The sequence below is a fragment of the Balaenoptera physalus genome (genome assembly GCF_965194825.1).
Source record: "Balaenoptera physalus genome assembly, chromosome: 14".
Taxonomy (NCBI): domain Eukaryota; kingdom Metazoa; phylum Chordata; class Mammalia; order Artiodactyla; family Balaenopteridae; genus Balaenoptera; species Balaenoptera physalus.
The window spans coordinates 56,199,685-56,214,025 of NC_138893.1; the positions used below are offsets into that span (position 1 = coordinate 56,199,685).

At 43.2% G+C, this 14,341-nt stretch overlaps 1 protein-coding gene and 1 long non-coding RNA gene across 12 annotated transcripts in view; one reads left to right on the forward strand and one right to left on the reverse strand.

The window, feature by feature from the left end:
* LOC309642380 (uncharacterized protein) overlaps positions 1–14,341 on the forward strand; it is a 199,486-nt gene that overhangs the window by 129,338 nt on the left and 55,807 nt on the right. The window contains exon 1 of one of the 11 annotated variants that reach the window (XM_082423968.1): positions 4,260–10,141. The exons of the other annotated variants lie outside the window; for them this stretch is intronic. Within the exon in view, the coding sequence (XP_082280094.1) occupies positions 10,136–10,141 (6 nt within the window). The 5' untranslated portion in view covers positions 4,260–10,135. Of the gene's footprint in view, positions 1–4,259; positions 10,142–14,341 lie in introns of those variants that run through there. 11 annotated transcript variants of the gene reach the window in all.
* Positions 1–14,341, reverse strand: part of LOC309642425 — a 151,796-nt gene that overhangs the window by 64,920 nt on the left and 72,535 nt on the right. The gene's annotated exons all lie outside the window — the stretch shown is intronic.

Below are 14,341 nucleotides of genomic sequence, written 5' to 3' on the forward strand. Positions count from 1 at the left end.
CTCCCAATTTATCCCATCCCCCCTTTCCCCCCTTGGCGTCCGTACGTTTGTTCTCTACATCTGTGTCTCTATTTCTGCTTTGCAAATAGGTTCATCTGTACCACTTTTCTAGATTCCACATATATGCATTAATATACAATATTTGTTTTTCTCTTTCTGCCTTACTTTTTCTGACTTTACAATGTTGTGAAAGCAATATGCATTCAGTAGAAACTGTACTTAGAATTCTGAATTTTGACTTTTTTCTGTACTCACAATATGCTGCATGATACTATAGTGATGCTGGCCAGTGGCAGCTCCCAGGCAACCACATGATCACGAGGGTAAGCCACCAATACACTTACAACCATTCTGTTGTTCACTTTCAGTACACTATTCAATACATTTCATGAGATCTTCAGCACTATAGTATAAAATAGCTTTGTGTTAGTTGATTGTGCCCAACGTTCAGCTTATGTAAGTGTTTTGAGCATGTTTAAGGTAGGCTAGGCTAGGCTATGACGTTTGGTAGGTTAGGTGTATTAAATGCATTTTTGACTTACGACATTTTCAACTTATGATGGGTTTATCTGGATGTAACCCCATCATAAGCCGAGGAAGATCTGTACTAAAAAGTTATCCATTGTTTATCTGAAATTCGCATTTAACTGGGAGTTCCATATTTTATCTGGCTGTGCTAGGTGGCAGTGGGCAGGAGTTGTTGCAGGTTGGGTCCTCCAGAAGCACACTCTGAGATGGAGTTTAGTGTGCAGGATGTTTACAGGAAGCACCCTTGAGATCAACACATGTGGCAGGAAGGGGAAGGAAGCTGGACTGGGCTGAGAGAGAAGGTGGGCTAATATGTAGGTCCACCAGCCTCCACCAACCCTACAGGCAACCCAACGCATCTGAGTTGCCCCATGTTGGGCTGAAATGGCTGGGACTACATAGCCCGGCTCCCATCCATCATTAGGTATAAGCTGCTCCAGGAAGGGTGTCACCTTAGGCAAAGGAGCTCTCTGTAGCCGAGGCTGACCCTGAAGGGGCTGACAGCTGAAGGTTCTCTGCTGACAGCACTCCCAGCAGCTGGGCAAGTCCTTCCTTGAACAGAGACCTGGAGATTCACCATCCCTGTGTCCACTGCAAGAGCCTAAGATCTAGCAAGGAGCTCAGTGGTTCCAGCCATTAAAATGCGGGCATGAAAACTTAATGTGGCCTTATTTTATGCTTGAGAGGCTGCAATACCTGGATACAGTGGTTAAATTTGTTCGAAAGGAGACCTGTGTCCTACAGCCACATATTATCATTGGCTTTTTTGAACTGCTTCACAGGGTGATATTTTTGTAGATGCTAACTTTCAAACTTCCACAGCACAGAAAATAAAATTCTGAGAAGTGAATGAGTGATTCACAGTGAAATTTCTCCAGGTTTAAGAAACAGAGCTGATGAAAAGCTGGGATCAGTGGCTAATCATCAGGTGATGAACCCCTTTAATTCCTAGAATCCATGCGAGTAGTAAAGCATGACCTGTTTACCCAATACCATCCCAGGGTCACCTTGTCTCCCATTCTCCATTCATTCATTCATCCAACAAGTACGAATTGACCTTATCCATAGAAATAAGGGCTCTTATTTCCCAAATTGTGGAATTGTTGAGAGCTTTCCGTTGGTATGTTTTGAGTAAAGGTGTAAAGCCTGTTTTTATTACTTGATATGTTCAGGTTTATAAATTTTTTTCATATCTTCCAATGACTCATTTGTTTTCCTTTGAGATAAGCATCACTGCTTCTCTTTCCTTTGCGTCAATAATTTACTAAAAAATACACTGGTTCCCATAACAGCTTCAAAGGTTAACAGCTCATCTAGGCCAGAGGAATCTCCAGAAAACTGTGATAGAATCACCAGGTCTTCCAAAAAAAAAAATGCTTAAAACATTTAAAAGCTTAATACTGTGTGAGAATACACACACACACACACACACACACACACACACACACACACACACACACACAGATTTGGCTGATGGTGTAATGTGGGATTTTCTGCGTTCTAGCATCTTATTACAGTGTAAGAATGGGGCAGAATTCCCTGAGAGAGGTAGGGACTCACCATGCTAGGGGATGTGGGGCTGGAGAAAAGGAGTGGCCCTAACAACAGTGAGAATAATGTTTTTCTGCTGCAAAGTTTCAGGGGGTCACAAAGCCGGAATTCCTCATCTTTGCCAGATGTTAGGAGAATGCTTAAGATCTGATGATCATATCTCTGATTTTGTAAAGGAGGAATAGAAACTCAGAGAAAAATGATACTTGGGAGAACAAAGGCAGAAGAACAGAAAGTAGAGACAGAGGAGGGGTGGCTGTGAAAATGTGCCACTGGATTTCCTACTGAAGAGCAAAATTGCAAGCCGGCCCATACTCCTGCCCCTCTATCTCCACCACCAGTGCGTTGAGTCCTGCTTCCCTAGGCTACTTGCTCCAATGATTGAGCACAGCACAGGGACTGAGGCAAGCCCATTCCATCAAGAGGAGTGTGACCTTGGCTTGAAAACTCCTTGACAGCTTGCCTGAGACTCTTCCGTCCCAATCTTCCTTCCTTTCCAATTTTTAAAGTTAAGTAGTCTATCTTCTCATTATTGAGTTATAAGAGTTCTTTTCATATTCTGGATAAAAGTCCTTGGTTTTATGTATGTATTGTGAATATTTTCTCCCATTACATGGCTTGACTATTTCTTTTTTTAATGGTGTACTTGAAAGAGCAGAAATTTATGATTTTGGTGAAGTCCAATTTATCAGCTTTCTTTTATATTTTGTGCTTTTTTGTGCCTAATCTAAGAAATCTTTGTCTACCCCAGAGTCACAAATATTTTCTGGTATATATTTTCTTCTACAAATTTTACTTCTTTAGGTATTATGTTTAGGTTTATGATTCATTTTGAATACATTTTTATATATAATGTAAAGCAATAGTTGAGGTTCATTTTTTAAAATTAATTAATTTATTTATTTTTTACTGCATTGGGTCTTCGTTGCTGTGCCCGGGCTTTCTCTAGTTGAGGCGAGCGGGGTCTACTCTTCATTGTGGTGCGTGGGCTTCTCATTGTGGTGGCTTCTCTTGCTGAGGAGCACGGGCTCTAGGCATGCGGGCTTCAGTAGCTGTGGCACACGGGCTCAGTAGTTGTGGCTCGCGGGCTCTAGAGCGCAGGCTCAGTAGTTGTGGCGCACGGGCTTAGTTGCTCCGTGGCATGTGGGATCTTCCCGGACCATGGCTGAACCCATGTCCCCTGAATTGGCAGGTGGATTCTTAACCACTGCACCACCAGGGAAGTCCCATATCCTTTATTACATAATAAACTGGTAAATGTAGTAGTAAATGTTTCCCTGAGTTCTGTGACCTGGTCTAGCAAATTATTAAATCTAGGGAGGTGGTTGTGGGAACTTCGATTTATAGCTGTTTAGTCAGAAGTGCCAGGGACAACCTGAGCCTTGTGACTGGCATCTGAAATGCAGACAGTCTTGTGGGACTGAGCCCTTAACTTAGGGGATCTGACGCTCACTCCAGGTACATAGTGTCAGATTGAACTGAGCTGTAGGACACCCAACTGGTGTTGGAAAATGGGTGAGTGTGGGAATAAACCCACACATCTCATGTCAGAAGTGTCAATGAGTGTAAAGGTAAAGGAGACACAGGGAGTTTTTCCTAGACAAGTCTATAGTTCAATCTGGGGAGAATCGACATCTTAACAATATTGAGTCTTCCAGTACATGAACAGGGTATAGATCTCCATTTTGAATTATAGGGTTAAATATAAATTGTATTCCATTGTTTTACATGTCTTCTTCAGGAGTTCCAATGATTTGTATCCTTAATTTTCTTTGTCTTCCGTTAAACCGCTTTCTGTCTGAATCTTTTTAGTTCTTTATTTCATTTTTATTTTCTTGTTTATTTTTCTGCCTCTCCTCAATACGCTTTATTAAAATTTCATTTGAGTCTATTCCCTGTTGGGTACTTATAATTTAGCCTTCATTCCTAAAATAATTTTGTCTTTTTTTTCCCCAAGTTCATTCAGTTGATTGCTCAATCACTTTATCTATCTATCTACCTATCACTTTGTCCATTTCTGTTCTTGGATTTTGAATTTTTGATTTAAAGTGGCTTTTCCTGTTTCCAAATGCTTGTTTGGCGATATTAATCCATCTGGAATTTTGTGTTTTTTTGGTAAGAATTTTCTCCAGCTGAGATTTTTTTATTCTCGGGGCTTCCCTGGTGGCGCAGTGGTTAAGAATTCGCCTGCCAGGGCTTCCCTGGTGGCACAGTGGTTGAGACTCTGCCTGCCAATGCAGGGGAAAACGGGTTCGAGCCCTGGTCTGGGAAGATCCCACTTGCCGCGGAGCAACTGGGCCCGTGAGCCACAATTACTGAGCCTGCGCGTCTGGAGCCTGTGCTCCGCAACAAGAGAGGCCACGATAGTGAGAGGCCCGCGCACCGTGATGAAGAGTGGCCCCCGCTTGCCACAACTAGAGAAAGCCCTCGCACAGAAACGAAGACCCAACACAGCCATAAATAAATAAATTAAAAAAAAAAAAAAAAAGAATCCGTCTGCCAATGCAGGGGACACGGGTTCGAGCCCTGCTCCGGGAAGATCCCACATGCCACGGAGCATCTAAGCCCGTGCACCACAACTACTGAGCCTGCGCCCTAGAGCCTGCACGCCACAACTACTGAGCCCTCGTGCCACAACTACTGAAGCCCGTGCGCCTAGAGCCCGTGCTCCACAACAAGAGAAGCCACCACAATGAGAAGACCTCGCACGGCAATGAAGAGTAGCCCCCGCTCCCTGCAACTAGAGGAAGCCTGTGCCCAGCAACGAAGACCCAACACAGCCAAAAATAAATAAATAAATAAATTTTTAAAAAAAAGATTTTTTTATTCTCATTTTTTTCCCCTTAGAGTAGCTTTGTGTTGACTTATGCTGCTTTGTTTCATTTTATGGATTTGGAATAATTTGTCATTCCTAGTTCAAGATCACCCTCTTCTGTCAGTGTTGCGAAGTACAGTTCCTTTAAGGGATGGTTTTATTTTTAAATTGAGGGGTGGATAATTTTTTAATGCTCTTTTAAATTATTTACCTATTCCAGTTTCATAATCTATTCTGATTTTATTGATATTATCTTCTTTTATTTTTTTGAAGATTTTAAACAGATTCATTTCAAAGTTCTCTTCAGATTCTTCTTGTATCTCTGTCACCTCAGTATATAAATCTCTCCTTTGGGACTACTTCTCATTGTGCTAAGTGTGTTTTCAGACCTTTCCTGGAAAGCTCATTTTGCATGGGAATTTTCTCTCACATGTCCCTTGTTTGTGAGGCAGTTTCTTAGCTGCCTTAGCCTCTGTCTCATGGGTTAATCAGACTCAACCCATGTCATATGTGTGCAGCTCAGCTCAGAGCTCCCCATTTCTGGAGTGACAACTCTCCACAGTTCTTATGGCACAGAGCAGAAGGGACTCTGCCATGGACACTGGCCCTGAGCAAGTAGTGTTATTTCTGCTACAATTCTCCATGCCTGGGTGGAGCTTTCTCGCCCGCCCTTCTTGGGTAGGAAGCCCAGCTCAGATTGCTATTACAGAAGGTGCATTTAGGCCTGTCCGGGAAGGTATTTAACTCCAGCCCTGCTTGCCTGGCTCCAGCTGCTTACACCTGTGGTTTTACATTTTGCTTATTGTTTAAGTTTTACTTGTATATTGAGCTGCTGAGATTTTCCTCTTGTATTTTGAGAGAAGCATATAAATATTTTGACATCTTATCCCTCATTCTTATGGATTTAGAGCACAGGAAATAGTATCATGGGTGTATTTACTTTGAGGCATTATCTAGAGGTTTTCATGCCTTTTATTTTTATTTTTTAAAAAATAAATTTATTATTTATTTTTGGCTATTTTGGGTCTTTGTTGCTGCACATGGGCTTTCTCTAGTTGCGGCGAGTGGGGGCTACTCTTCGTTGCGGTGTGCGGGCTCCTCATTGCTGTGGCTTCTCTTGTTGCGGAGCACGGACTATAGGTGCTGGGGCTTCAGTAGTTGTGGCACGCGGGCTTCAGTAGTTGTGGCTCATGGGCCCTAGAGCACAGGCTCAGTAGTTGTGGCGCACGAGATTAGTTGCTGCGCGGCATGTGGGATCTTCCCGGACCAGGGCTCGAACCCGTGTCCCCTGCATTGGCAGGCGGATTCTTAACCACTGTGCCACCAGGGAAGTCCTTCATGCCTTTTAAAAAGTGAGAATGACAATATGTATCTGAACTCAAAAAAAATGTATATCCTTTGATCCAGTCATTCTGCTTCTGGAAATTTACTTGAGGAAGTAATCCAAAAGGAAGAAAAAAAGCTTCATGCACAAAAGATGTTCATAATTATCTTTGGTTATAAAAATCTGGATGTATTACAAATATTTCCCAACAATAGGGAAATATTTCATAAATATATCCGCTCAATATAATTTTGTGCAGCTTCTAAAAATAATAATTTACAAAGAATGTATAATATTTAAAAAACGCTTGTTAGAATGCAAGAGAGAAAATTGCCCTTTGCCATTTTTTGTTTCATACAAGTGTGCTTTAAAAAAAAAATAGCAAGATAGAAAGGAGAATGGAAAGAAATGACACCAAAGTATTAAAAATGGTTGTCTCTTGGTGATTTTTTTCCTTTTATTTTCTTCTTTATTTCCAAAATTTCATGTTATGTGGATGGATCATTTTTATAATAGAAAAAGATCTAAGTAAATATGTTGTCCAGAAAGCTGAATAATAGAAGACTGAAATTTAAATAGGCGTGCTTCCTGTGATTATAGAGAATGGATTGGGATGCCACAAAAGGATTGATTACAAAACATGGTTCTGATGGGCCACAAACAGCAGAGGAAGGTTTTGGGTTATAGGATTATTTGTTGTGATCAGATCACTTTTCAGCCTCAGGGGACAAGTAACACCAGGTTGGAGATACAGAGCAAGGAGGCAGGACTAGGAGGGGAGGCAGGTGGCAAGAACCTATGATCTGTGGGCAACTGGCCAGGAGCCAGGCTCCAAGGAGGGAAAGGGCAAACTAAGAGATGGTACTGGAGGTCAGCTGTCAGGAGACACAGTGGGAGCCAACATTCATTGAGTTTGTGTCGGGCACAGTTTGGACCCTGAAAATACAGATAGAGAAGATTGATGCAGTTCTTGCCTTCTTGAAACTTACAGTCTAGAGCAGGGGTTGGCAAACTTTTTTGGGAAAGGGGCAGATAGTAAACATTTTAGGTTCTGTGGAGCCATGCAATCTCTGTCACAACTTCTCAGCTCTGCCACTGTAATACAAAAGCCATCTTAGATGACATTAAATGAATGGGAGTGGCTGAGTTCCAATAAAACGTAATTTACAAAAACAGATGGTGGCTGGATTTGGCCAGTGGGCCATCATTTTGCCAACTCCTGATCTGGGGGGAAGACAGACATTAAACAAACACATCAGCATGAATATTGGATTGTGATTACTGTCGAGAAGTAAATAAAGAGGGTGTTGTGGCAGTGAACTACTATAGGTGGCCCACTTGATATTTTACCTTTTATTGAGGCACGACATCCATAGAGCAAAGCATACAAATCTGAAGATATAATATAGAATATTCTTAGCACCCCAAAACTGCATCCTGAAGGATCAGAATGATTTATCCAACCAAAGATCTGGGCAGAGGGAAGCATTCCAGGCAGAAGGGAAAGCAAGTGCAAGATCCTGCAGCAGGAAAAGACCTGGCATTTTCCAGGAACAGAAAGTGCTTCCACGTGACTGGCCGGCAGTGAGCTTGGAAAAGAGTGAGATGTGTGGGTGGAGGAAAATCCTACAGACTTTACAGGCCATTGTGAACATTTTGTATTTTATTCTCAATGTAATGAGAGAGCAGTGGAGGGTTTTAAATAGAACGACATGATCTGACTGAAGTTTTAAGATGATCTGTGAGCCAATTTCTTGTCTTATTTCTGGTCTTTTCTATAGTGGTGTTAGGTTAGGGCTGGGGCCTGGGAGCTGCGGTGGGATGTGTGAGAAAAATCCATCAAAGAACAGCAGGACCACTCACTATGCGCGGAACCACAGACATCGATCTCTTTTATGAAACATTTCTTTGAAATGTTACTGTTACAGGATTTTTTAAAAAAATTAATTAATTAATTAATTAATTTATTTTTGGCTGCATTGGGCCTTCATTGCTGCATGTGGGCTTTCTCTAGTTGCGGCGAGCGGGGGCTACTCTTTGTTTCGGTGTGTGGGCTTCTCATTGCGGTGGCTTCTCTTGTGGAGCACGGGCTCTAGGTGCGCAGACTTCAGTAGTTGTGGCGCACGGGCTTCAGTAATTGTGGCGAGTGGGATCAGTAGTTGTGGCTCGCAGGCTCTAGAGCGTAGGCTCAGTAGTTGTGGTGAACGGGCTTAGTTGCTCCACAGCATGTGGGACCTTCCCGGACCAGGGCTCGAACCCGTGTCCCCTGCATTGGCAGGCGGATTCTTAACCACTGCGCCACCAGGGAAGCTCCGTGACAGGATTTATTGACACCTGTCACTTAACTAGTCGACACCTTAAGAATTGTGTCCTAATCATAGACAAGAGCCTGAGAAAAGTGCAAGCAGGGAGCTCAGAGGTGGGGTCAACCAGCAGGTGTAGATCTGGCAGCTGCAAGATAGGTAAGTAGTGAGGTCAGTTCAGAGGCTCACGGGTGAGGGTATATGGGGTGTTGTAATACACTATTAGCGCCTAGGCAAACACACTCTGAGTTTGTAGGAGCCTGGAGAGGTTTGGTTTGATTGTGTGTGGCTTTGTTCTGATTTGATTTTTTGAAGACATATTGTGGGGACTGGTTAGGAAGTGTCCTGTGATGGTGAAGAGACAGAAGAGCAAGAAGGGATGGAGTGTGGATAGGTAATTAGAGAGAAACTAACCATTTGGGGTTCATGTTTTCTCTTCCTCCCTTCCTTCCTTCCCTCCTTCCTTTTTTAAATACATGATGATGAGAGATCAAGAAGAAGATATTTAATCAGTGGGTGCCACCCTTCTTAGGGTTGTCAAACACACTAAAGTATTAGGGAACACAAACATACTAAAAGATTATTCGCCATTTATCTGACATTCAAAATTAACTGGGCATCCTGTATTTTTATTTGCTAAACCTAGCCATCCTGCACTGATGGCTTTGGCTTTGCTGCTTCAGCCTCAGGGAGCGGATCTTCTGTAAGACAGCCACCACCAGGAGGCAGCCGGGTGCTGCGCTCAGGCGAGATGACACGTGGTCTCTGGGCTTCTAGGTAGCTCTAGGTCTGTCTGCCTTCCTCTTCAACCCTCCCGGCACCCACCCCCGATTTAACCGCAGCTTTCCACTGCTCACTCCTAATCTTGCTTTGTTACAGAAGCTAAACTCCAAAGAAACATTTAAAACCCTGTCTAAACGTAAAAAGAACCCATGATATAATGGGCATCCTGCCTTCTCAATTAATTGCAGTCATAAATTAATTCTTTCTTCCTTTAAAAACCTGAATTTAGCTTAAAAGACTCAGAGTTCCTGTCACTCACCCCTTTGACCTGGGTGTCTTCTCCCCTCCCTGCGTCCCCTCCTGCCCTCTATCTGCACTGGCTCTTTGCTCCCTCCCTCCCCACCCCTTCCTGCCTCAGCTCGTCACCATGGTTACGTGGGGAGCTGTTTCTGTGGTGCCCTCTTCCATAGCCTGCTTCTGAGGTAATTTCCCCAGTGAATTCCAACTCTTCCTAGTTATCTCTGCCCTTATCCTCTTTCGATGAAAGAAAAAAAAAAAAAAAATCAGACAGAGAGGGAGATGGCAGGAGAAAGAACCCCATCAGCTCAGATACCAACATTTTTTTCTATCTGTAACCAGGAGACTTTCTCCAGCTGATGTTACCTCTTCTTTCCGTTTTCCTTCTTTAGCAGGAAAAGCCGCTCCTGATCCTATGCCTCATACTCTGGTGTAAAACCTAAGTCCATGTTTAACACTTAGTTAACTAAGCGCCTTTGGGCCTTGTGGCTGTTTTCTTCTTTAAATGCCTTCAGTTCTGGAAGCTAAAAGGGTCCCTTTAGGACAGAAAAAGGAACTGAACCAAGAACACCAGCTCTGTCATGTGGGGGAGACATGAAGGTAGGAAACATCAGCCCAGGCCACAGTGAGAGGTTTTTTTTTTTTTTTAATTTATTTATTTTATTTATTTATTTTTGGCTGTGTTGGGTCTTCGTTGCTGTGTGTGGGCTTTCTCTGGTTGAGGTGAGTGGGGACTACTCTTTTTTTTAAAAAAAATTATTAACACCTTTTTAATTATTATTTATTTATTTATTTTTATTTATTCATTTGGCTGTGTTGGGTCTTCGTTTCTGTGCGAGGGCTTCCTCTAGTTGCGGCAAGCGGGGGCCACTCTTCATTGCAGTGCACGGGCCTCTCACTATCGTGGCCTCTCTTGTTGCGGAGCACAGGCTCCAGACACGCAGGCTCAGTAGTTGTGGCTCATGGGCCTAGTTGCTCCGCGTCATGTGGGATCTTCCCAGACCAGGGCTCGAACCCGTGTCCCCTGCATTAGCAGGCAGATTCTCAACCACTGCGCCACCAGGGAAGCCCAGGGGCTACTCTTCGTTGTGGTGCACGGGCTTCTCATTGCCGTGACTTCTCTTGTTGTGGAGCACGGGCTCTAGATGAGCGGGCTTCAGTAGTTGTGGCACGTGGGCTCAGTAGCTGTGGCTCGCGGGCTCTAGAGCGCAGGCTCAGTAGTTGTGGTGCACGGGCTTAGTTGCTCCGCGGCATGTGGGATCTTCCCGGACCAGGGCTCAAACCCGTGTCCCCTGCATTGGCAGGCGGATTCTTAACCACTGCGCCACCAGGGAAGCCCACAGTGAGTGAGAGGTTTTAAAGGGCAGTTGGAGGCAAGTAACGAGACATTAAAGCCAAAGGCCTCCAGAAAAAGAAACTTTCAAAGCAAGATGGAGTGGAAATGTCTCCAACAGCTTTAAAGCAGCAAAAATAATTCCAGAAAGCTTTAGGTGTGATACCAAGGAAGAGAAGATCAGAAATAGCAGGGTTTTGATAAGTATTTGTCTTCCGGTTTGCTTGGTTGGGGGTAACTTGAGATCCTGTGCGTTGGGTAATTTTCCGTGTTCCTTATGAGGTTCAGAATAACCTACTTGGATTATGCAAATGCTCATTCAAAGGAAGAGGCAGAATTATGTTAGTTTCTCCTGTAATTCTATTGAAACTATGATTCATAGGGCCCATTCTCAAGGAAGACTTGTTTCAAATGAACACAGGCAAGCAACATTTTTTTTTAAATGTCACAAAAGGGCTGTAACCCACAGAAACACTTCATAGAACCCCCATGTTTTCTCCCACCTACTTTCCTTACACAGCTGCTTCTGGGTCTCTCCCTTCCAAAACCCAAATTCTAACACCCTCCTTCAGCCTAATCTATGAGTTTCTTTGTATTATTCTCCTCCCAGTTCTGCTTCAGGAGAGACCCCAAAATAGGACTCCGGGAGGACTTGGGGAGAGGAAGAAATTGAATAGAAGAAGGCAGAATTTTCTTTAGCTTTAGAGCCAGGAGAAGGGCTGGGAATACATTGACAGCAACAGTTTTGCCTAGTTAGACTAACATCTTTGATAACAAAGTGTTATCAAAATAATTTCCTTTACTGTCCTGACCCACTGGGACAGTCATCTCAACTAGCAATAACTCTGAGTGGTACTTGGTACTTGACCCTACACCCACGGGGCTTGATGGGTCTTGCTGTATTTAAGGGCAGTAAAATTCAACTACACATAGTCATCTCTGGCTTAACCCAAGAAGAAAGGGAGGCAACCAAGCAGGCCCCCTCTATGTGTACATGACCCTCACCACACTCACCGTCACCTGAGTGAGAACACTCACCTTCTGGAGAAGAAGATGGAGGGCAGGAGGTCTATTGGGGAGAAGTTATCTCTCTTTGTTGTGGAGGTGGTGGACATTGATGACACAGGCAAAGCAATGGTTAGTCTGTTCAGACCTGCTAGGTAGGATGGGTGGTTGTTTCAGGCTGAATTTAATTAATTGCTTATATCTTGGCTGAGTCATTAGGAGTTTATGTTTTAGTCTTCAGCTTTGCATGATCCAAATTGCTGTTCTCATGGTTCCCCTTGAGATGACCAGGCTTTGGAGGATTAATCCAGTCTCTAAGGGGGCAGGCCAGGGAAGAACATCACCTTGAAGAAGGACAGATTTGGGGTACTGCTTTCCCACTGAGAAAGTCTGTTTACAGTACTAAAGCAAGATGCTATTTAAATATTTTTCCTCAGTTTCAGATTCCTGCTTTGGCCTCTGCTGCCTTCCTCATCAGGCTGAAGCAGGACCTTGGCAAAGTTTATTCAGCAAAAATTTAATTATTATTCTAGTTCTTGAACCTTGGTAGCCCCTGGACTCTGTTCTTGGAATTTCCAGAACAGCCTCAGGAAAGGAAATCTCTTTGCCCAAACCTCCTTTCCCACTTTAGCTGTACCTTTTCCGGGGACCACCCTTCGTGGACCTGATCCCCTGGAGCTCAGATGTCCACAGTAGCTGCCACACAGTCTCTGGGGCCGCCTGCAGGGGCAGTCTGGTTCTGCTGCCCTCTGCTGACCACAGTGGGCTTGTTCTGTCTGTTAACCATTGGGTCACATCCCCCTCCCCACCAAGGTTGCAATTCTTACTCTCCAACTCTCCTTCCCCATCTGTCCTTAACAGGTACCAAACCCTCTTATTATTAAGGAGCATGGCATGAAGCCATGTTGCAGCTTCCGGGTAGAGTTTATCTCACAAGCCCTGTGAATGATTCTGGCACCCATCATAAAGAATAATGGGTTATTTCTGGGAAGGGCCCTGAAATATGACCAGAAAATGTCTGAGCTCATCAACTCTGCCCTGCCTCTCATTTGATTTGTTGTCAGACGGTAATATCTCTTGACCTTGCTCCCACATTTTGTGATAGTTACTATTTGGGGGTCTCTAAACACGAAGCTACTCACGACAGCCTAGTAATATTATAATTGTTATTGTTATGCTTTATCTGCTAGAGCATCCTTGAAGTGGTAACTGAGCATTGCAGAAATTTCAAATATCAGCATCAGGTTGACCCTTTAAACAGAAAGCAAAGGGGAAAAGATTTGGAAAGATGCTGATGGGGGTAAAATTGGGTATCCTAGAAATAAAGGAGCCTAGGTTTAGATACCCCAACATGCTGGGTTATTAGGGACCATTAATATATGTCAAATTTTATTTTAGAGTGTAGACTTCTTCAGAGTCTTGTGCTGATCCTTCCCAGCACGCTAATGCAGGCTAGCAGTGCAGTATCTGGGAACTACTTCTGGGAGGATCCACTTACTACGTAGCCTTTTTTGTTTGCCATGGAAGAGCATTTTAGCAGATGTGTGTATTTAAAAGTGGTCTGCACTCTTCCCCCACACCAGTGTAAATATTGTAAGCATGAACATCTGCCCCATATCATTGATGACTACAGGGCATATTGGCCTTAGGTTAGGAGGATGAGACAGCAAAATCCTCATCAAACCAACAGTGGCATCTCTAAGAGTTGGCTGGGGTCGGGCAGTAAGGGAGCTTAGTCCCCTTTAATCTCCATTTTTGGGAAAAGTTTTCTTTAGAAAGGTTATTCAAGTATTATATGAAAATAGTTTTTTAAAAATCAAATAAAGGAATTCCAATAAAAACAGTAGTAGCAGCCAGTGCATGCTTTGTTGGGGTTTTTTTCCCCTCTGATACAGTTACATAGTAATGTCCCAAGCAGTGGCTATTCCATCAATGCACACATCAGTATATGAAGATTATGATGACTTGGAATAGTGCTCTCAGTAGCATGAATAAGAAAGAAGTCTTTATTATTTTAAGCAAGTAATATTTGAGCTCTACCAAAGGATTGCATATACCCCAGCCTATCCTGACTGATACAATCAATGCAAGTACAGTGGTCAATCACTAGGGCTCTGATTTCAGACAGACCTAGATTTTTTTTTTTTTGAATTTTTGAATTTTATTTTATTTATTTTTTTATACAGCAGGTTCTTATTAGTTATCCATTTTATACATATTAGTGTATACATGTCAATCCCAATCTCCCAATTCATCCCACCCCCCCACCACTTTCCCCCCTTCGTGTCCATACATTTGTTCTCTACATCTGTGTCTCAGTTTCTGCCCTGCAAACCAGTTCATCTGTAGACCTAGCTATTTTTTAATTTAAGTGTAGCTGATTTACAATAGTGCATTAGTTTCAGTTGTACAGCATAGTGATTCAGTATTTTTGCAGATTATATTCCATTATAGGTTACTAC